The sequence below is a fragment of the Moschus berezovskii genome, chromosome 13 (assembly GCF_049115385.1).
Source record: "Moschus berezovskii isolate FMDL1 chromosome 13, NW_MosBer_1.0, whole genome shotgun sequence".
In the NCBI taxonomy this organism is placed as follows: Eukaryota; Metazoa; Chordata; class Mammalia; order Artiodactyla; family Moschidae; genus Moschus; species Moschus berezovskii.
Window position 1 is genome coordinate 11843188 of NC_142472.1, and position 23057 is coordinate 11866244.

Genomic DNA, 23057 nt, shown 5'->3' on the forward strand with positions numbered 1-23057 from the left:
CAACCAGGATGCTGACGCTGGGACAGTCCAGCGTTCATTCAGCCGGTTATACACACCCTCAGCTTGCGTGTGTGTGTATGTCAGTGTGTGCATGGGCGTGCGTGCATGTAGCTCTGTGCAGTGTTTGCACACGTGCAATCCCTTTTTTTGAGAGTGTCCATCCCATCACTACATACTCTGGGCCCGATACACACAGTCAGCGCCTCCAGGAGGCCCGCTGCCCGCCTGCAGTAATGAGTAATGAACCACTGCAGGCATCCCGCTCAGGCAGGGATCTTGCAAAGCCCTGAGTGCCTGGAGAGGTGGCTGCAAGGTCCATGGAGCACAGATTAGAATATGAAGGGTGGGGTGGGGTGGGGTGGGTGGAGGGGGAAAGGGATCTGGCAAAACTGTCCAGGGAAGGCTGTAAGAGTCTGGACTGTATTCTCTAAATCACAGAGAGACAAGGCGGGTTTGGAGCCTCATCAGGGTGGCCGTGATGTAAATAGTGGCTGGGGAGGATAAGAGGTAGCCGGGGAGTCACGGGGAAGAGAACGGAGAGCCAGAGGGAGGGAAGCCCTAGGAAATGAACAAGGAGAGGGGGCAGGAGGTGACCGGGCCTGGGGAGGAAGGTCACTGCCCAGACGACAGGGGAAGGGTCCAGCTGCAAGGCAAGGGCCACCCCTGCGTGTGTGGACCGTGAAATGCTGATGCTGCCAGTATAACATTTCAGCCCGGGTGAGAGATCACCACCTGGGTGCCTCTGACTTTTAGGCGGGATTGGAGCCCTGGCCGGCTCGCTTATCCCATCTGGAGGGTCTGGGGCCAAAAGCCAGTGATGTCCCCAGCCCTGCTGAACATCTGCACATGTGCAGATGGACGCTCGGGTAGGGGGATGGGCAGGAAAGACTGCAAGCTGGAGCCTGTGTGAAGCACTGCGGACAAAAGTGCCAATGTTGGCACTTCTCTAGATCCTTCGGCCATTCCCCTCCATGCTATATAAAAATTCCCTATAACCGACAATAACAGCCACAATAAAAAATAAAAATAAAAGAAAAACCAATTTCTCTAAAACGCTGCCAGAGTCTAAGCTTCCCCATCTATTTTTATTTTGTTTGCACAGAGTTCCTCGCCATAAACGCTTGTGGCGTTGGCACAGTAATTAAAATGCCAGCACAGCCAAGGAAGCCGACTAAATGCAAAAATGCCAGCTCACTAGACGGAGGGGGAAGAATTGCCCTGGGCAGAAATCAGGTCTATTTTCAGGAGGTTTTAGGTGCTAGGTGACCGGAGAAGAGCGTGGATGTCTAAGCAACGGCATCCTTCCGTGGGAGGGTCGCAAGGGGAGCTGGTAAACAGGGAGAAATCTGGGGCTATCCCAAGGGGTGGGACACTTTCAAACCTCAACAATAACTGTAACTCTACAAATGATTTAGACATTGTAGGCTCTCAGCTAGTATGGATGGATGGTAGATATAGACAGACGGAAGGATGGTTGGGTGGACTGAAATGGTGATGGGACAAGCAACCTGTCTTCTTCAGGGGGTAAAGAATTCGCCAGCAATGCACGAGACGCAGGTTTGATCCCTCGGTTGGGAAGAACCCCTGGAGAAGGAAATGGCAACCCATTCCAGTATTCTTGCCTGGGAAATCCCATGGACAGAGGCTGCAGAGTCAGACATGACTTAGAGATTAAACAACAAGCTTAGTTATTAGTTAAGGTTGTTAGACAGGCTTCAGAGGTTGAGATACAGGAAGATTGCTTTAAAATGTTAACTACAAATGTATTTAGGCTTCCCTGGCGGCTCAGGCAGTAGAGAATCCACCTGTAATGCAGGATATCCCAGGTTTGATCCCTGGGTTGGGAAGATCCCCTGGAGAAAGGAATGAATGTTGTTGTTCAGTCACTCAGTCGTGTCGGACCCATGGACGCAGACTTTGCGGCCCCCTGGACTGCAGCACTCCAGGCTTCCCTGTCCTTCACTATCTCCTGGAGCTTGCTTAAACTCATGTCCATCGAGTCGGTGATGCCATCCAACCATCTCATCCTCTGTCTCCCCCTTCTCCTCTTGCCCTCAATCTCTCCCAGCATCAGGGTCTTTTCAAATGAGTCAGCTCTTTGCATCAAGTAGCCAAAGCACTGGAGCTTCAACTTCAGCATCAGTCCTTCCAATGCATATTCAGGGTTGATTTGGCTACCTACCCCAGTATTCTTGCCTGGAGAATTCCATGGACAGAGGAGCCTGGTGGGCTACAGTCCACGGGGTTGCAGAGTCAGACACAACTGAGTGACTAACACACACGCAGAGACGTATTCATATTTGAAAGATAATTTGTCTGAGTTAAAACATTCCATTTTTAAAGGAATTACTAATGGATTCGAACGAAAGGCAAAAATGAAATTTCAGACCTAAGAGGTGGGAAGATTTCAAACAAGAGGCAGACTACTGGCTCACTCTGTCCCGACATTCTGGGAGACTTTCATTCTTTGGTGTCACTTAGATATCACTTAATGGTCAAAAACATATTTACCTTAAAAACTGACTGAAAGTCACAGAACTGCCTGGAATTCCTACATAGCTCTGATTCCAGTATTTCTGTCCAAGAAGCCAAAACAACTGACTTCCAGTGAAATGCTCAGTCAACCCTTGTTTTGTCTACACAGCTTTTTTCAAAGGACTCATGGAGAATACCTGTTGTTCGGAGAAGGCAATGGCAAGCCACTCCAGTACTCTTGCCTAGAAAATCCCATGGACAGAGGAGCCTGGTAGGCTGCAGTCCGTGGGGTTGCTAAGGGTCGGACACGACCGAGCGACTTCACTTTCACTTTTCACTTTCACACATTGGAGAAGGAAATGGCAACCCACTCCAGTGTTCTTGCCTGGAGAATCCCAGGGACAGGGGAGCCTGGCGGGCTTCCGTCTATGGGGTCACACAGAGTCGGACACGACTGAAGTGACTTAGCAGCAGCTGGTTACAACACAGAGATTTGGAAAAGTACTGAAAATACGTTCCCCAGAATGACTGGATTTTCTTTTATGCCACCAAATAAAATTATCCAGAGGAGGCAGGAGCTCCCCCAAGGCTGTGCTATATGCAGATGCGAATCACAGGCGGGGATCACAGTCCTAGTTATCTTCCCGGGGAGCCCCACCCCCAGCAGCTTACCTTCATCCCCTGAATGTTCTTCAGCATCACGTCTCCGATTCTTTGGTAATCTCCTCTGATGTGGGCATTCGAGCGGCCTTCCCTGGGAGCAAAGGGTTGGAAACCAAAGTGTTAGCAGTGAAAACATGACCGGATCAACGCGCCAGCCCCAGATGACAAACCATCAGCCTTCAGGTCTTCCAATCCGCTAAGCTATCTGTACTTTCCTTTCTCTGTATCACAGGACATCAGCGCTAGAAGGAGACTTCAAAATGACCCTAGTCCTTCTGCAGACAAAGAAGTCCACTTGTGCTCTGAAAGCGGCAGGGAAGAGCCACTTCCTGTTCACTTTAATTTGATCTCATTTTTCATTTCTTTTTCCATCCACGCTTGGGTGATTTTCTCAGCGTTAGAACAACGAGGAGATGACTTGCAGGAACAAGCCCATGAAACTGATTGTTTCTCACAGACAGGGACTAACAGACACTTGTAAGAAGCCAGGCTTAGCCTCAAAAATCAAGGTTTCTGCTCCCAAGAGTCCTTACCTGAGGCAGACAAAGGGCTGTGTGAAAAGCCCTTGGCAAGAGAAAAATATAATTGAGGGAGTGCAGGAGATCCCCTTACAGAGGTGGGTATGTGAAGAACAACCCAAAACAGGGCAGGATGGGGCTCCAGGTATTGAGATGGGTCAGGGGTCCCCTGGACATGCTGGGTGGTGGATGACAAAGATATGGGTGTTTTGAATGGAGCATTTGGGTAGATATTAATTTCTCTTTGGCTCTAGGCTGTATCCAACATTGATAATCTAGGGGCTTAAACAGCAGTGAGTAAAGCAATATTATTAATAATGGCAGCTTCGGTTCCTGACCCCTGACCACCGTGCTGAGCATATTATAGCACTGACCAGTCACTGAATCCTCTTGGCAGCCTTGTGACCAGGTACCACCATCACCCCCCTTTAAATGAAAGCTTCTATAAAACAAAAGGAGCGAGGGTACCCACGATGTTCCCAGCCCCTGCCGGGGTCTTTCTCTTTTTTAATTAATATTTATTGGAATATAGCTGCTTTACAATGCTGTGTTAGTTTCTACTGCACACCACAGTAAATCAGTTACATGTAGAAACATATCCCCTCTTTTTTTTTTTTTTTTGGACTTCCTTCCCATTTAGGTCACCACACAGCACTGACCAGAGTTCCCTGTGCTCTGCAGTAGGTTCTTAGTGGTCACCTATTTCATACCCAGCAGTGGGTATATGTCAGCCCCAGTGTCCCAGTTCACCCCACCCTCTCTCTCTCCGCCCTGGCGTCCATACACTTGTTCGCTGCGTCTGTGTCTCTTTCTGCTTTACCAATAAGTTCATCTGTATCGTTTTTCTAGAAGGGCTGTCCTCTCGTTAACCTTTTCCATTCTTTTCCACCCCGATGCAGAATTCCTCAATCCTTCTGCTTCCTCTTAGCTGCCAAAGCAAACAGGCTGGCCGATGGCCTTAATGACATGCACGTCTCTTCTGATGAAAGTACGGATTCTCTTCTCGCCACTGCCTGAACTGGTTCTGTGCAACCTTGCCGCTGACCTCTGAGTCACCTACTCCGTTACTCCGGCTCCTGGTCACCCACTCGCGGCTGGCTGGTCCCAAACGCCCTGGCCCTGCTCTCTGGCTTCTGGAAGCCTCCTCTCCAGCCCACATCCTCAGTCCTGTGTGCCAAGCCCGCCTCTTCAGGCCATTCCTAATCCGTTTCTGTGTTTTGAGAACCCATCCCTGGCTATCTTCTCTCTCTTCATTTCTACCTCTCCCTAAGCAAGCCTCTCTAGTCTCCATGGTTTCAACTCACGAGGCCACATCTACGACCTCAATGAGCTATGTAGTTACTGACCCAGGCCCTGTATTTTATGACTTTCAGAGGTCACTGCCCGAGTGACCTCACGGTGGTGGATATAAAGATGCCACAGTATATGTGGTGGCTTAGTCACTCAGTTGTGTCCAACTCTTGCGAGCCCATGGACTGTAGCCCGCCAGGCTCCCCTGTCCATGGGGATGCTCCTGGCAAGGATATTGGAGCGGGTTGCCATTTCCTCCTCCAGGGGATCTTCCTGACCCAGGAATCAAACCCACGAATCTGCACTGCAGGCAGATTCTTTACCAACTAAGCTCCAAGGGATGCCACCTCATAAGAATCTCAGATTCAAGAGATTCTGCACAGAGGTATTTATCTTGCTTCCAAAATCTCATCTCCTTCCTCCATTTCGTTCCTTAATGAAGCAAATGTCCTGCCTTAAGCCTCAAGCCAGGAGCCTCAGTTATCCACACTGGTCTGCCTCCCTCATCCCCATCCATCGGGTCACTCTCCCTCAAAGAGCAGTCTCGGTGGAGAATGCGCCAGCGTCTGCCTTAGACTAGACTCCCCTGGTGGCTCAGATGGTAAATAATCTGCCTGCTAATGCAGGAGACCCAGGTTCGATCCTGGACAAGGAAGATCCCTTGGAGAAGAGAATGGCTACCCACTCCAGTATTCTTGCTTGTTGAATCCCACGGACAGAGGAGCCTGGCGGGCTACAGTCCATGGAGTTGTTGGACACGACTGAGCAGCTAACACTTTCCCTTCCCCTCCTGAGACAGCATTCAACTCTCTGTTCATGATCAGAAATTACTCCACCCCATCAGCTCCAGGGGTGTGGTATTTTTGGCAAATGGGTTCTTAATTGGGTCACAACAAAGATATTTATCATTTGGCTATTCTGTGGATCCTGTGTGAGTGTGTGGGTGCAGTTGTGAATTTACAGGTTGCTGCTTCTCCTTACACACTTCAGGCAGGAAGGAGCTCCTGCCAGAAACGGAAGCTTCCTGCTGTTCAGAACCACCCAACCTCACACCTTCAGCATCACAGGGAAGCTCTCTTAGGAGTTGGGAAATTCTCCTTCCCTCCCCACCACATCTGAACCACCAAGGAGGACCGAATTACTGAGCTATAACAGCCTGGTTTCAATAAAAAGAGGGAAGGCACAATTTATGCTTGATTTACAGGTATGCAGCTATCATCTCAGAACCTAAATCTCTGACCCCAAACTTCAAAATGGGCATGCCACTTGACAACGCGCATGAGACAGGTCTTCAGTTCACCCAAAGGACATCATCTAGATATTTTAGTGAGGATGCTCTGGACTGGGCGGGGGGAGAATTGGGGGTCTCGGCTCCCACTGGTACTGAACAATCTTCTGTCTCTCACAGAGAGCATCCTGACCCATGGGAAACCAGGAGCAGCGGAGCAGGCAGGGAGGAGAGGCAGGGAGTGGTGATGGAGGCCAAGCTGGATTGACGTCACTTCCTTTCTTCCTTTGCCAACTCTTTACTAAAAGAGAAGTGCACTGATGTTAAAACCCCAGACGCAAGGGGGACCTTCCTTCCGGCTTCGGCTGGCCGGCAGAACCTTATCTGTTCCCCTCAGTTTTCAGAGTCTTTGTTGCATTTGGGAAACTGCTCTGGGACAGCATCACGGATCCTCTGTGCCCAGTCAATCCACCGAGTCGGGGCAGACTGAGGCCACGCGGTGAAACTAGGCTGGCACGCAGCAGGGGCCAGCCTTCCTTGGTCCCAGAACACGGAGTCAGCCCTTGGGAGAGGGGACGGGACCTGCGTTCCTACTGCTCCATGGAGAATTACCGTCATGCTCATGCTTCCCTTACACGTCAACGCCAGCAAACCCTCAAGTCCAGTGTACTGGCCTTACTGTAAAGAGCTAAAAGGTCACTTTATTATGGAGAACATGGAAAAGTAATTACAACTCTTCCGGAACAGCCTCTGGAAGTTAACCTCACAAGAAAAGGGTCCTTGTTGGGAAGATGGGGCCGCATATTCACTGTCTGGGTAATTACTGCACGACGATGCAGCGGAAAATTCTTTTGACAATTTCACGCTGGAAACCCATGTACCAAGAAGCCTCCCAGATGCTGAATTCTGACCTGTGCACCATGATTAACGTGCTCCAGGGCACAACTATGTGTTATCTCATCTCAGCACAAGGTTGCACACACACACACACACGTGCGCAGAATCTGACTCTTCCAGACCCTCTGTAAACATTTCATTCACCACTACAGACAGACCAAGGCTCCGCCCTTTCCTCCCTCTCACAACAAAGCAAAGAATCAGCTCATTAGATTAAAACATAAAAGCAAAACCACACAGCTTGGAGCTAAAAGGGCTGACTTTTCCAACTCAGCGCTGGGTCAGGGGGCTCTCTGACTCCAAGAAAATAGATTTAACTTTGTGAATTTTTAGGCCTCGTTTGCAAAACAAACAAACATCATGCCCTCATTCTTACTGTTCCTTGTGGTTCCTATGATTCTAAGTGGGGGCGGGGGAGAGGCTGTAATTATGTCTGTGTATGTGAGGCCTGGCGTGCTGTGATTCATGGAGTCGCGGAGAGTCGGACACGACTGAGCGACTGAACTGAACTGAACTGAACTGAATGTGTATCCGTGCTGTTATTGTGCTAAGTTGCTTCAGTCGTGTCTGACTCCTTGCAACGCTATGAACTGTAGCCCGCCAGGCGTCTCTCTCCATGGGATTTTCCCGGCAAGAATACTGGAGTGGGTTGTCACGCCCGCCTCCAGGGGACTTCTTGCTCTGGCAGGTGGGTTCTTTATCTCGAGTGCCACCTGGGAAGCTATGCATCTATGTATCTGCCTGTCTATGTGTATCTGTGTAAATAAAAGAACATGTGAGTGAGCAAAGGAGTAAAGAGAAACCTTCCACTAATATGCAGGGTAGGAAGGGCAGCTGGGCTCAAAAAGCAACAAATTAGCCAGAGTAATAGATTTCATCTGTGTGTGTGTATATATATTAGCTCCATGTAATAGATGTGGATTTCAATATTCTTTGATGAATTTCAATAGCCTTTGAAATCCCTGGAGAGGAAACCTCATGAATATGAACGTTAATTCACATTGCCACTTGCAGGGAAGGCATTTGTGAGGCATTCTTGCTGGGCTGGGGTACACTATTTCCCCCCAGTAGTGACAGGGACATGGCCACCCTGTCCTCTGGCTCAGGTGGACACGGCAGCCTCAAGTCCTCAGCTACCTTGTTCTTGTCAGCTATGAATACATTATAGATTTGCCTGAAGCTATAGCTTTTCTTCTTCCAAGTTTACCAGGTCCAGTTTAATACGAGGCACAAGAGTTACAGCCCACTCACAAGCAGGCTTGATAGCACCAGATGAGACCTGGGTTTGGTTGTTGACGGCCATGTATTAAAACACAGCGCAGCAGAAGGGCACTTTCAAACTCATCAGTGGCCTAAGTGTGTTCCAGCAGAAATTCACCTGCAATTGGAAAAATCATTTCCATTTTTCTAAACAAACAAAAAGGTAGCTTGCTCTTAAAGCACAGTGGGCTATATAGACAGGAATAAGGCAGACAATTCAAGAAAAATAGCTCCTCGTATGCCTGAGAACAGGCAATTTTACTCCTGTGTTAAAAGGAAACAATTACCAACCACCACTGGCTCCCTAGAGGGACAGAGGGAAGCTGAATCTGGGCAGGATACAGGGGGAAGATCCCAGCGTCCTTAAAGTGTTTTTCTTGCCTTTGAAACAAAGATGAAATTTTAAATAAATTTATACAAAGAAGTGTACATGCACTGACCCCCACGGTATACCCACGATCCATATCTTGCCCTAACTTCCTTCCACCATGTATTCTTCCAAGCTTTTTTCCAGGTAGATCACACTGCCTTGTCTCCAGTGAGTTTCATGGTTTAATTTGAAAGCAATGATTTTAAACCCTTTTTGCACAGCCTTCTTTTAAAAACCAGTGAAAATATTTTCAAACAAAAGCTTTTACACAAGAGAAGCAGAACTGCCTGAAGCAGGGAGCAGAGGGCTCAGGTGGCCTGTCCTTGAGTTGATGGCCTGTCCTTGATTCTTGCGTTTTGAATACAACCTCAATGACTCTGGACAGCTTCCCTGGTGGGAAGCACTAACGGTATTTATTTTTAATATTAACATGTTGCAGACTTTGCATGTGAATACAGATTTTCTAAGTGTAAAAGCACGGTCCATCATCATTTGCCAGGCACCCTTCTGCTTTGGGCCTTTGAAACACAACAACAAACTAAATAATCTTTACGATTTACCCCAGAGGAAACCAAGAACTATTGCGTGGTGGGCCCTGTGTTTGGTGTAATGAGTACTTGAATTCTTTTTAATACAATTTTTAAAGGTTACAACCCACTTACAGTTATTACAAGATATTGGCTCCATTTCCCATATTGTACAAGATATTCCTGTAGCCTATCTTATACCCAATAGTTCGCACCTCCCAATGCTGTGAAAAAGAACTTTCTATGATGATGGAAATGTGTTTTACGTCTGCTGTCCTAAACGCAGCCACTAGCCACGTGGGTCTAACAGCCCTTGAAATGTGGCTCGTGTTACTGAGAAACTGAATTTTTAAATTATTTTAAACTGCTCCAAGTAGCTAGTGGCTACCATATGGCACTTTCGATGTCTTTGCTTATCCTTATCTTATATTGTTTTCTACTTGTTAACTGTCTCAAAATCTCTGTGGAAGATGAGGCATAAAAGGATTTAAGTGAAATGAAGTAAAGTGAAAGTCACTCAGTCATGTCCAACTCTTTGTGACCTCATGGGCTGTCCATGGAATTCTCCAGGCCAGAATACTGGGGTGGGTAGCCTTTCCCTTCTCCAGGAGATCTTCCCAACACAGGAACTCAACCCAGGTCTCCGGCACTGCAGGCGGATTCTTTACCAGCTGAGCCACAAGGGAAATCCAAGAACACTGGAGTGGGTAGCCTATCCCTTCTCCAGGGAATATTCATGACCCAGGAATGGAACCGGGGACTCCTGCACTGCACGCAGATTTCTCCTGATAACTGAGTTATCAGGGAAGCCCTAAATAAAAATGAGCCTTAACAAGAGTTGCGATGCAGTTTACCAATGAGAAACCATTCATTTGTTCTAACAGGCACACGTCACCTGGAGTTCCACCCTAGACTCTGAGACCCAGAAGCAGGTCTGCCTGGAGGAAACTTGCACATCAGGAGCTGAGATTCCAGGTGAACCAGGATGGGCGGGTGACACAGAAAAGTTAGTAAATGTCTTGGGAATTCAGAGACGGAAAGATGGAGGTTGGTGGGGAGGAGGGAGGGAGGAGGAGTCATAGCTTACTGAGCTGGGCTAAGTCAATTTTACAGGTGGAAAATCAATGCAGTTAATTGACCTTGCTGGATTCGAGAGTGACTTGGGGATTTCTGACATGCAGGGTCGACACTCTAACTTCCTGCTCAGGATAAAAAACTCATTGCGGCTGGAGCTGCAGGAGCATGTCAAGCCTGCGAGACAGTGGGATCCCTTGTCACACGAGAACGTTCGTTCCATGAGACAAGGCACCACAGCTGATTTTACTCTAAATGAGCAAAGTTGTCATTGCTGGTGGTAAACGCACTATGGTGATGACAGGAGCAGGCGCAGGAAAGAATCAATCCAACCATGAACAAGTGTGTGAGGCCGGAATAATTCCCCCATGAAATAATTACAGGGCTTCTCCGCAGTCAACCTTTACAAATATTTTGATCTTGGGTGACAACAAAAATAATATGGAAATCAGATCCTTTCCTTTATGTGGATGTGGGAAACAGTCCACAGACATCCACTTCGGGGGGAACAAAGCTTTCATGTCACATAAACGACCTGCTTGGCAGAGTCAGCCAGCGCTTCATGGTGTGACAGGAACTACTTGCCACTGGCAACCTCTCAGAAGGATGGTGGCCAGGGTCTGGTCTGTCCTCGGGGATCTAGAGATGAAGTGTGGGGAGGCGGACACTCAGGGTTGAGAAGGGGCGGAGGGGCGTGTCCATGTGTGTGGCAGATGAGTGAGCTCCTGACTCAACCAACCACAAGAGGATGCTGCGAGAAACTGCCCTGCTGGAGGGTGAGCGAGCTACCTTTGGGGGTGGTGGCCACAGAACGAGGAAAATGAACAGTGTCTCTTCCTGCCCTGTTTGCGGGAGCCGGTGCACATCAAGCTCATGACAACAGGCTGTCCGGTCACCTGGCTCCTGATGACCCCAAGTTCAAGCACAGGCCAGAGAAGACATGGAGTTTACCTCGGGATGAAAGTGACCAGCCGGGATCATCGCCCACCACCCTCCTCACTGGGTCACCGAAGAAAGGTGAGAAAAAAAAAGCCTGTTTTTACTTTCCCACCTGTTTAAACCGAAGCCCACGGACCTCAGAGTGGTAGGGCAGTTAAGGGAAATAACAACAGGAGTTGAAAAGTGCCTCCAAGAATGAGGAAGCTGTTGAGAAGTGAAACTTTGCATTGTGAGGTCTGCCTTCAGGTGGAAAGGCACCTGGACAGGTAAGCCCCACCCATGCCAGCTGCATTCTGAATCCCTAAGCTCTGCTGGGAGTAAAATGATACTCTTAGGTACCATTTTAGCTTCAAACTAAGGTCTTAACATTCAACTTAACGTCTCAAGGCCTGTCTGCAAATGCTGACTGGGTCAGAATGGAGGCAGTTCAATCAGCCAACACACCTGTCATGTAAGGCTCACCTGCCCACCTCTGTGAGGTTCCAATGAGCTAATTCAGGAAAGCCCTTGGCAGCGCCCACAGAGAACCCACAGGCATGGTAACCTTCGTGTGCGAAGCACTGTTTTGAAGTCTCTTGTCTTCTTCTGCATCGGATTCCCTATGATTTTGTTTTTTCTATTTTTAAAAAATTGTGGCGAGATAAAGACTGTCGGCAAAGAGACATCCCTTTGCCAACAAAGGTCTGAACGGTCATAGTTTTTCCAGTAGTCATGTACCGATGGGAGAGCTGGACCATAAAGAAGGCTGAGCACTGAAGAACTGATGCTTTTGAACTGCGGTGCTGGAGAAGACTCTTGAGTCCCTTGGACTGCAAGGAGACCAAACCAGTCAATCCTAAAGGAAATCAACCCTGAATATTCATTGGAAGGACTGATGCATGCTGAAGCTCTAATACCTTGGCCACCTGATGCAAAAAGCCGACTCACTGGAAAAGACTCTGATGCAGGGAAAGATGGAGGGTACGAAGAGAAGGGGGAGACAGAGCATGAGACGGTTGGATGGCATCGTCAACTCAATGGACACGAGTTGGAGCAAACTCCGAGAGACAGTGAAGGACAGGGTAGCCTGGCGGGCCACAGTACATGGCGGAGCAAAGAGTCAGACAGAACTCAGTGACTGAACAATGAAAAAAGATCCCCTGGAGGAAATGGCACCCCCTCCAGTGTTCTTGCCTGGAGAATCCCATGGACAGAGAGCCTGGGGACTACGGTCCATGGGGTCGCAGAGAGTCGGGTATGACTGAGTGACTTACAGTTCTTTTTTCACTATAAAACCGAATATCTCCCACCATAACCATTTTACAAGTGTACAGTTCGATGGCATTAGGTACAATCACATTGTTTTCCTGAACCTGGCTGATCCTCTGGAAGCTGTGTGCCCAGAGCCTGCCCATGCCTCCTTGCATGCCCCTCCCTGGGGCCCAGTTCCCCACCAGCCGAGTTCCATCCCCGGCAGAACCCGGGGCAGGTCTGCATCCATCTCTGGGGAATGTACTTGGCCAGTTTGCGCCCAGCACCTGCCAGTCATTTAGGGCTAGAATTTGGGGCTCCTGCCCAAAGGCCAAAGATCTTTAGCGGCTTTCTCTGAATGTGTTTGAAAAGCTGAGTAAAATGTCCTCACTTTCAATAGAAAAAGCACAATGTGTGTTTTCAGAAGTCACTGAACCTGTTTCCTTGTTTCTGAAGAAATGGGGTAACTTGGGCTTGGGCCTGAATGAAATGGTCCAGCCTCTTCTCCCAGCATTGACTTGGGTGAATGTACCATCTGGATAAGAGCAGGTGTGTTTGTTGAGCCAGGCTCCAGCCTAATCATACAGGAAAACGTCCTGGTAATTTTTCTGCCTTATAATTTCCCACTGCTGATGGAAGTATATGACAGCCTAACTTAGAGCAGCAAAGAAAAGCGCAGTGGCAGTGACATTTAAGCCCCCAGTCTGGGGGACCTTGAGGTACATGGTAAACTTTAGATTTCCATTAACGATAATTTAAAATACTATCACTGGTAAAGTCTGGAGTTTAGTTAATAACGTAGTGTTAAAAGAGAAAGGACAGGCCCAAAATGGAGTCTCTTGGGCTAAAGCAAAGACTTAGTACCTAACCAAACCCACAGTCAAAGCCTCCCCCAGGAAGGTCATCCTAACCAGTCAGCCATTGATCAGCACCAATGAGGTCATCGGTCACATGGGCCCTCTTGATCCCCAAAGGAAGATGAGGTCATCTGCCACACAGACCCCCCCTAGGTAGGGTACCTACATCTGAAATAACGTGGTTTATTCCTTGTTTTGCCTGTAAAGTTAAAAGTGTTAGTTTTTAACACTAGTTAACTAAAGTCGTGCCCAACTTTTTGTGACCCCATGGACTGCAGCCCGCCAGGCTCCCTGTCCCTGGGATTCTCCAGGCAAGAATACTGGAGTGGGTTGCCATTTCCTTCTCCAGGGCATCTTCCTGACCCAGGGATGGAACCCAGGTCTCCTGCACTGGCAGGCAGAGTCTTTACTGTTTGAGTCACCAGGGAAGCCTTTCCATTTCTGGACCACCTCCCACCTTGCCACCTGGGACGCTGCCCATTCATGAATCATTCAATAGAGCCAATTAGACCTTTCAATTTTACTTGCTCAGATTTTGCTTTTTAACAGAACCACCAACACCGGTTTCTTAGGTTTGAGGACTGTGCCCAGTGATGTAAGAAGCTGACATCAAGGGGAGGGTCTGGAAAAGGAGTGTGCAGAAACTGTTCTCATGGCAACTTTTTCCTAAATCTAAGATGTCAATTTATAGGAGCAGTTTATATTAAAAAGTGGTCAGCCTTTCCCCCTTCCTCTGTGGGGGACAGGGCACCAAGCCTTTTACAGACACTGTCTCCTTTAGTTGGTGTAATAGCCCTGTGAGGTGGAGGCCACGTCTCGTCTTATAGGTGAGGGAATGAGGACTGCTGGACGTGGACCTCAGGTGTTGGTGTGATGAAGGATGCAGACACTGGCCACTTCACATGGGCCAGTCCGTGTCTCCCATCTCAGAATATCAACACACACACACACACACACACAATCTGTCAATAACCCAGAACAACCTTTCTTAAGAAACTTAATGTGATCCCTTCTTTTCACTGAACATATTTGCTCATGGGTTGCTTCTTCTGTGTGGGCATTAATGGCCCACATGTCCTCAAAGACAGAACTAGCCCATGATGCCCTCACTGGACATGGCCCATTCAGCCACAGGAGGGCCTGCCCCATCCCCTGAGACTGCAAGTCTCCAGCAGACGAAGCCTGGCACTTGCTCACTCACCCACGCATTCATTCATTGCTTACAGAAGAAACAGAGGTGTAAGTAAAATGCAAACCAAAGAATCACAGGGTCTCTGATTTCTCAGACACTGTACACGAGTCGTACCAGAAAAATCCTTCATCACAGTCATCTCAAGAAGCCCTGAATAAGTCCAAATTTCTGGATCTCACCCCAACGTTCTGATAAAGGAGGGCTGGGTGCAATGTAGCAATCTGTAGTTTTTCAAAACTCTACTGGTCCACCAACCCCAGGTGACCCTAATGCCCTGCCAGATTTGGGGTTTTGCCCAATAGATAAGTAGCTTCTGGAAATGGGCAACCTCAGCTCCAGAAACCCCAAGGCGGAGGAGCTGACCGCCTTGGAAGGCAGCCTGTCATCGCTAAGCTGCACTTGTTGTGAAACCCTTTTCTATGCTCAGATACAAGATGCCTCTTTGGAAACTCACTCCTTTGTTTAAATTTTGTCCTCTGGTACAACTAAGATGATGCTGACACCCTCTTTCATACAACCTGCCTGAAAAGAGCCATCTTCTTTTCCAAAATCTTCTCTTTGAGGCCAAATGCCCATACTTCCAACATAAAAAAAAAAAAAAAATGAAATGCATTCTATTGCCCATTTCAAACGTGACACTCAGAACTGGGTACAGTATTCTGAGGGAGCTCTGAGCCTTGAAGTTCCAAGGGCAATCCTTGGTCTCCTTCTAATGAGGCACAGTCTATGGAAGAGGTTCACGACCTTGGCTGCACATTGGAATAATTACCCAGGAAGCTTTAGGAACTACTGATGCTTACATTCTACCTCTCAGGGATTTGGATATGACTGTCTGGTGTTCTGCCTGGTTATCAAGATACTTTTTCTTCTTAAAGGTTCCAGGTGATTTTAATGAGCAGCCTATGTTGAGATGAGAGCCACAGATAGAACCGACATTGATCTCTCTCTCATTCTACTGGCTCACACTTAGCTCATTCACACTCAGCCTTCTGCCGTGAATCCCCGCCAAGCCAGGTCATTTTCATCATGCACTTGAGGAAATGATTAGCTGAACTGAATGGCACACTTGGACACTGAGTCCCGATAAACGTCATCAGTATGCCGTGGGTCCACTGATGGAGCTCCATATTGACTGTGTGCTCTCTCGCCAGCACTGAGTCTTTAACACGCTTCTGGCATCCTCATGGAAAACATGAATAAAATTATGGACCTTTGAAAGATACGCTACTGAAAATTCTCTGGGGAAATAAATGACAGCAGGTGCTTTTTAAAGCAGCTGGACACTCTTTCACAGATAAAGGCTAAAGATTTATGATCATGGATAAATCCAAGAGCGTGACAGTCCTTCTAAAATGAAATGTGGTTCATACAGCTCGGCAAAGTTCTCTGGTGGCAGAGTCGGTAGTGAGAAGTGTCAGTAGTTACAAGTGAGACGATCCCTGCCCCTCCATCCTGGACAGGGTCATCCCTCCCTCCTCACTCTGGACACTGGGAATCAGGACATGCCCAGAGATCCTCCTCTTGTGGTCAAGGAACACCCTTCAAGTTTCCAGCCCAGTCAGGACCAAGCGAGATCAAAGCGCCAGAATAGGTTCCTGCAGGCATACCAAGACCCATGCAGTGACTCAGCAACCCAGGGTTCATGACACCGTCATTATAATAAGTGAGCATTATAGCTTTTGCTTGCTCCCCTTCCCCACCCAGACTTCACTTGGGTGCTTACGGGCTGGCGCCTGCACACTAAGAGGCAAGATATATAACCCAAAGCTGTCAATCAACTTGTCAGTCAAATGATGCAGGACACAGGGAGGGACCACAAAGCTAAAAACCCAACCCGACCCCCATTGTGGGCTTCTCAGGAGGTGCAGTGGTAAAGAACCTGTCTGCCAGTGCAGAAGACCTGGGTTCCATCCCTAGGGAGGGAAGATCCCCTGGAGGAGGGCATGGCAACCCACTCCAGCATTCTTGCCTAGGAATTCCCATGGACAGAGGAACCTGGTGGGCTACAGTCCATGGGGTCGCAGTCAGATACGACTGAGCACACACGCACACCCCCCACTGTGGGACTGCTTCTGGTTTCCAGACAGCTCACACTCATGTTTCCTCAGGAGCATACTTTCACTTTGCTTAATAAAAGTCTTGCTGCTGAAAACTGCTCTATGCCTCTTGTCTGAATTCTTTCCCTTGAGGGGACAAGAACCGAGGAAACGACTGTTCTGCCCAGTGGCAGCAAGAGTGAGCTGAAGCCGCCACACTGGGCTGCCAGGGCACTGTCAACTGAAGACACCTCCTGTGTGTGACCTCCCCAACCTTATTTAAATCAACTGCTATGTGGACCAAACTGCCGTATGACACATCTCAAGATGCTCTGAGCTTACAGGAAGACTGTATGAATACGCATCTCACTGGCCAGAAAATGAACTGCTGGATTGGTTTCTTCAGAGCTAGAATGTCTTCAGCTCCACTACCAAAGCATCACTCAACTTTGTATGACTTGAGGAGGCAACATGGCAGAACACAACTGAAAGCTTCCCAGTAAATTTTGGGAACAGAGAGTTAGATGTTACAGAACATTTTTTTTTTTTAATTTCTAAAAGTGGTATTTCTCTTATATTCATAGCACCAATCTAGAGTAAGAGTATAAACTGGCATTTTCAGTCTTCCGTCATCTCCAGTGGAGCTGATTTTTATCTCTTCTTTCTCAGTCCAAGCTGAGCTCTCCTGCTTGGGGCACCTGAGTAAAGCCTCCTCGACTTCCTTCTATCACAGCAAAGAAAGCTGCACTGAATTCTCTCCAGGTATAAAAAACATACGAGTTGGATATCTGAGCACAGTTGCTTCACAGTACAGGGAGTAGCTCTGTGAGCCTGTTAACCAGTGCCCAAATCCCCCACTTGGAATCCCCAGGGTGGGACCACCTCATCCAGGTCTCTGGCAGGCCCTACAGTCACTGAAACACCCCTGAGAACACCCTGAACCAAACTCTCCCCTGCAGTGAGGATGGACACAGTATACAGTAGGTTCCATTTCTGCCCCAAACATAGAAAGCTTCTGCTATTATATCCTGGCGTTTTTCAAATGCACGTTTACTAGTCAATTCCTCATGTGTCTATCAGTTCAGTTCAGTTCAGTCGCTCAGTCGTGTCCGACTCTCCGCGACCCCATGAATCACAGCACGCCAGGCCTCCTTGTCCATCACCAACCCCCGGAGTTCACTCAAACTCATGTCCACAGAGTCAGTGATGCCATCCAGCCATATCATTTTCCGTCGTCCCCTTCTCCTCCCGCCCCCAACCTTTCCCAGCATCAGAGTCTTTTCCAGTGAGTCAACTCGTCGCATGAGGTGGCCAAAGTATTGCAGTTTCAGCTTTAGCATAAGTCCCTCCAATGAACATCCAGGATTGATCTCCTCCAGAATGGACTGGTTGGATCTCCTTGCAGTATAAGGGACTCTCAAGAGTCTTCTCCAACACCACAGTTCAAAAGCATCGATTCTTCGGCGATCAGCTTTCTTCACAGTCCAACTCTCACATCCATACGTGACCACGGGAAAAACCATAGCCTTGACTAGAAGGACCTTTGTTGGCAAAGTAATGTCTCTGCTTTTTAATATACTGTCAAGGTGGTCACATGTCTTAAAAAAAAAACAAACCCATAAGAACTTTCTGCAGAAGTTTCCATTTTAGGCCAAGGGACTTTGTATTCTACAGTACAGATGATTTCTCCTGATTTTTTGCATCCAGAGATTAATATTTTATATGGTATTTAATAAAACAGACTCAATATTTTTATCCAGCCTGCTCTTCCTGAGTATTTAGGTCAGTTCCAATCTTTTAATTCTGTCATGGATATCATTGCCATTTGTCATTTCACACATTAGAATGCATCCTTAAGATAAATTCTTAGTAGTGGGAATCAAGGTAAAAATGTATGCATGTGTGGGGTATGGGGTTCTATTTTTTTTTTTGCCATACCACACAGCAGGTGGGATCTTAGTTCCCCAACTAGGATCAGACTCTTGCCCCCTGCAGTAGAAGTGTGGAGTCTTAACTAAAAGACTGCCAGGGAAGTCCCTATGGGGTCTATTTTTCAAAGCACTCTTTATAAACACTGTGAAATATAATACAGAGAACAGCATGAGCCGGATGATACTTAAATGACTATAAAGCAAGCACCAGTAAAACGCTACCAACACCCTGAAAGTTCCTCTTCCGCCTCTACTCTTATCGTCATCAACCTTCCAGAAGACATTACTATATTCTGTGGGCTTCATTTCATTATCGTCAGAAAACATGCATTTTGAAGAACTGCAAGCCAAAGGTGGGGGGAATTGGGGATGAGATCTAACACATACAGATTTACTGGGAAATCACTGTAGGCTTGGCTTGTCTGAAGCCAGCTTCTTGCTTTATCTTTGCTCGGAGCTACCGCTTATAAGGAACAACATAAAAATAAAATGAGAAATAGAGAAAGAAAGAGGAGGGTGGTGGGGATAAGGCAGAACTGTCACAGAGAATTGTACTCACCACAGGGCAAGTCGCTGCTCAATCTCCTTGAGAAAATTTGTATGAAATTTGTGCAAAGGTTCAAAATGCGGGAATATGAGACTTTTCAAGGTTTCGGGCATGGAGTCCTCCTTGCCCACTGTGCTCTGAAACCACTGGGAATAAAAACGAGGGCACATTTAGAAGCGTAGAGGTGAAGAACCAAGGTCTGCAGCTCTTTGGAGGACAGCCCGCCACGCTTGCAGACATAAGGGCTCTCCTGACACATTCGTAGGATTTCAAGAGCATCAAGGGCTTTGAGGCTTTTCTGTTTTCCCTCCTTTCATTAGATGGAGTAAGAAGGACCATTTCTGCTGACCGCTTCCTGAAATTCGTTACCAAGTACTGTTGAAGCCAGGACAAAGCTCTGAAGTGGGCAGCTACTCAAATCAAAACATCCATTATGGCCAACTCCCTGGGTCACCCCTGATTTATGCCCCCGCACGCCCTCAGTTCAGTCCAGAAGAAACTTCCATCGCTCTTCCTTTGTTGAAACGCTGAGCAGGAAGGTGGCTGAACCAAAGAGGTGAGGCCTCTGCCAGCACACGCACCACTCATCTCACTGAGCTGAGGCTGGGCTGGGCCCCACGAGGACTGCTAAGCGCCTGCTCTAGAGGCAGACACCAGACCATTCCAATTGACCTGCAGCTGGCTTGCTCCTTTCCAGAATCCAGGGTCATAAAAGACATCTGCCACCACACTTTGAATTTGTTTCTAAGACTGAACAAGATGGATTAAAATGATAAAAGGCAGCCTTGGAGGCAGATTTTGCTGACATGGCTCAATTTATTATCAGAGATAAAATGAGGTTTCCCTTTCACCTCTGAGGTCTCTCTCAAGAAAAATGTGAGGCAAAACACACAAAGTTCTGCATCAGTGAAGACAATGAAATGTTTACTATTAAATTTCTCCACTTTAGGAACTTCCTTCCTTTGCACTTAAAAAAATCACAATTATAAGACCTTTTTAGGGCATATTCCAAATTAAACATACCATTACTGCCTAATTTCTACAACTCAGGACTAAAATCCTTTTAACTGGAGTCGGAGAACCCGATATTTAATTAGATCCAGCTTGTCTCCTAAAGCTGAGTCAAGATAAATTATGTAATTTAACGCTTTAGGGGAAATGCCACACATACCGAAGTGATGACTTCAAGATCCTTCAGATACGTTCTCTCAGTGGTGGAGGCCTCTTTAGCAATGAAGTATGCTTTGTCAGTTGGGAATCTCTGCCAAATTCACAAAAAGAAAAAAGACACGATAATTTGAGCCTCAGTTTCTAAGACAGTCCCAGTTATAAGGAAGTCCTAACTAAAGTGACACATTGCTAACGTCCCAGTTATAAGAAAGTCCTAACTAAAGTGACACATTGCTAACTTACGCTCTTTGGTTGGTTGGCATCAAGGCTACATAAACTCTTATTCTCCTTTTTGTGCGAGAGGAACTAAAGAACGGGTTTCTATGATGAGAAAATTGTCTAGGAATGTTTCCTTCCAAGTAAATCCTACTGGCAGTGAAAGAACTCAAGTGAGTGTGTCAGTTACCACTGAAGACTGTTCATTCAAAACTGGGCGCCTGAAAATCTAATTAATTAGGATAGCATCAGAGTGATGCAGCCTTCAAGGAAATGAATGAAAAAGATCCAGGGCAGCCTTTGTCCTGGGCATCGTGGGCTGGTGGTATTGGTTTTTAGGAAGCAGAAGTTACGCTGTTCCTGGGAACACGAAAGTGGCTGATCTGAAGGGCCAGGGTGACAGCAGGCAGAGTCCCTCTGTTAGGTGGGCAGGTGGCACTGCCTTAGAGAGGTCTACCACTGGTTCTGCTTCTCTTTAAACAGTCAGTAAAAGGAAACCAATCCCCTGCTGTTGACCGTACCATCCTGCTTGCTTCCTACAGGAGTCCACCCCATTCCACCTCTGGGGATACACATGAAGCAGAGATGAGGCCAGATACTTGTCACCAGTGTTCCCAGAACATTAGGCAAAACAGCCAAATGGAGGAAACAACTCAACTGTCCATCAGTGGGTGGGTGGATACACAAAATGTGGTACCTCCAGACAGTGGAAGACCAGTCAGCCTTAAAAAAGAAGGAAATTCTGATGCAGGCTACAACATGCATAAACCTCGATTTTATGCTCAAGGAAAAAAGCCAGTCACAAAGGCACAGACACTGTATGATTCTACTTTATCACTGTTGTTCTGTCACGAAGTTGTGTCCGACTCTGCGACTCCACGGACTGCAGTCCACCGGGCTCCTCAGTCCATGGGATTTCCCAGGCCAAGTATACTAGGGTGGGTTGCTGTTTCCTTCTCCAAGGGATCTTCCCAAACCAGGGATCAACTCATGTCTCCTGCGTTAGCAGGTGGATTCTTTACCAATGAGCAAATTACTGGAATTAAAAAAACCAAAAAATCAACAGGTGAGCGCCTGCCAGTCCTCATACCTTTCTCCGGCCATCATCCTCATCCTCAGCCCGTGGGCCTGCCTGGTCGTTCAGCAGGGGGCTGACCAAGGGGGAGGCCTGCTTGGTGTCAGGGCTCAGGTTGGGTGACAGGATGGCATTGGTGGGTGCAGTTCCTCCCTGCGAGTTGATGGACAGCTCTGAAAGGTGAGGGCTGCCAGTCAGGGAGCCTGTTTGGGGATGAGAAGTATTAAAGAAAAAAAAAAAAAGAGTAATTCCTTCTGGGACCCAGTCTCCACTGACAATTTTTACCTTTTCAAACCTTTAGAAGCTGAGACTACAATATTACTGTACGGCCCACTTAAAATGCCCTGCATGACTTTCTAGTTGCTTTTTCCCTAAGTTGCAGCAACCTTCATCCTTAAGATACCATTCAGTGGAACCACAGTTACGTCATTAATGATAAGCTGGAGAACTCTGTGTATAGCATAATTACAATAGTTTTAAAAGCATTGTGTATCTGCAAATAGCATCTTCATCTCCTAACTACTTCCTTAATGTCTTAAGAATTACTGGAGAAAGACACAGGGTCTATATCACAAGGAGGTGTGGAAAATGACTAGAAAATAGCGCTATTCTAATAGAAGACTAAAGGACTTGGGACACCCAGGACAGACTACGTCTTGGAATAATGGGTCACAGCTAAAGAAAGGGAAAGCAGCTACCTCCCCATTCTACGAAGAACAGAAGCAAGCTGGTTATACCTGGTGATGGCACTCCATGGCTCTCTCACTGTTTGGGACAGAAACACTAGTATCACAATTATAGCAAAGGTGATCATTCAAAAATGCAAAGCTGGAGGGTATCACATCATCACAATTCCCCCTTTTGAGTCAAAAAATGACAGGTAATTAGTTATTGCTCTGAAAACGATACCAGATCATAGGAAAATGTATAATTACCCATTATGAGTCAACCAGATGAGATGACAGGCACATGAAAACGCTTTGCCAACAGCATTTTGCAAGTACCAGTACTTCAACCTATTGAAACCAAGTGGGATGTTTCAAAGTCTACTTCTAAACTCAAATGTTTCCGCCTAACAGATCTATAATTCTCATGCAGACTCACGGAAACTAGGATTAGGATGAACACAGTTTAAGTAGCCTGCAGCCCTGTCAGTTACCATCATAGAGAAAAACTACGTAAATGCTTTCTCTACTTTCCTATATCCAGTTTCATGGCTGCGGCTACTCAGCCCAGTATCAAGGAGCTCGGAGAGAGAAGGGAAGGGCAGTTTTCTGGGAATTCCCCCAGTTTTTTCACCTCTATCCTGTCTCTCTGGATTCATTCAGATTTGCTTGGACATTACAAGATAGGTCCGCCTCGAATGGAGCTGCTGGAGTTGGGTCGTGAACGTGACCCCAGTATGAATGAACCATGCAGAAACCCCCCACCAGGCCCCACCCAGTCTCAGGTCGCCCAGCTAGCTGTGTCACCTACACACGGGCAGAAAAGCCACCACACCCGCAAAAACAACAGAAAGCAGACACCCTGCCCACTGACTACTGGTCAGTACAACCATCCCT

The 23057-nt window shown here is 47.3% G+C and overlaps 1 protein-coding gene across 2 annotated transcripts in view; it reads right to left on the bottom strand.

Annotated features, from left to right (window-relative positions):
* The window catches only part of FARP1 (FERM, ARH/RhoGEF and pleckstrin domain protein 1), a 323140-nt gene that overhangs the window by 16926 nt on the left and 283157 nt on the right, over positions 1-23057 (bottom strand). For both annotated transcript variants that reach the window (XM_055426586.2, XM_055426585.2), the window contains exons 14-17: positions 21511-21698; positions 20206-20295; positions 19047-19180; positions 3148-3229 (exon numbers count right to left, since the gene is read on the bottom strand). In XM_055426586.2, coding sequence (XP_055282561.2) covers positions 3148-3229; positions 19047-19180; positions 20206-20295; positions 21511-21698 — 494 coding nt within the window. The remainder of the gene's footprint in view (positions 1-3147; positions 3230-19046; positions 19181-20205; positions 20296-21510; positions 21699-23057) is intronic.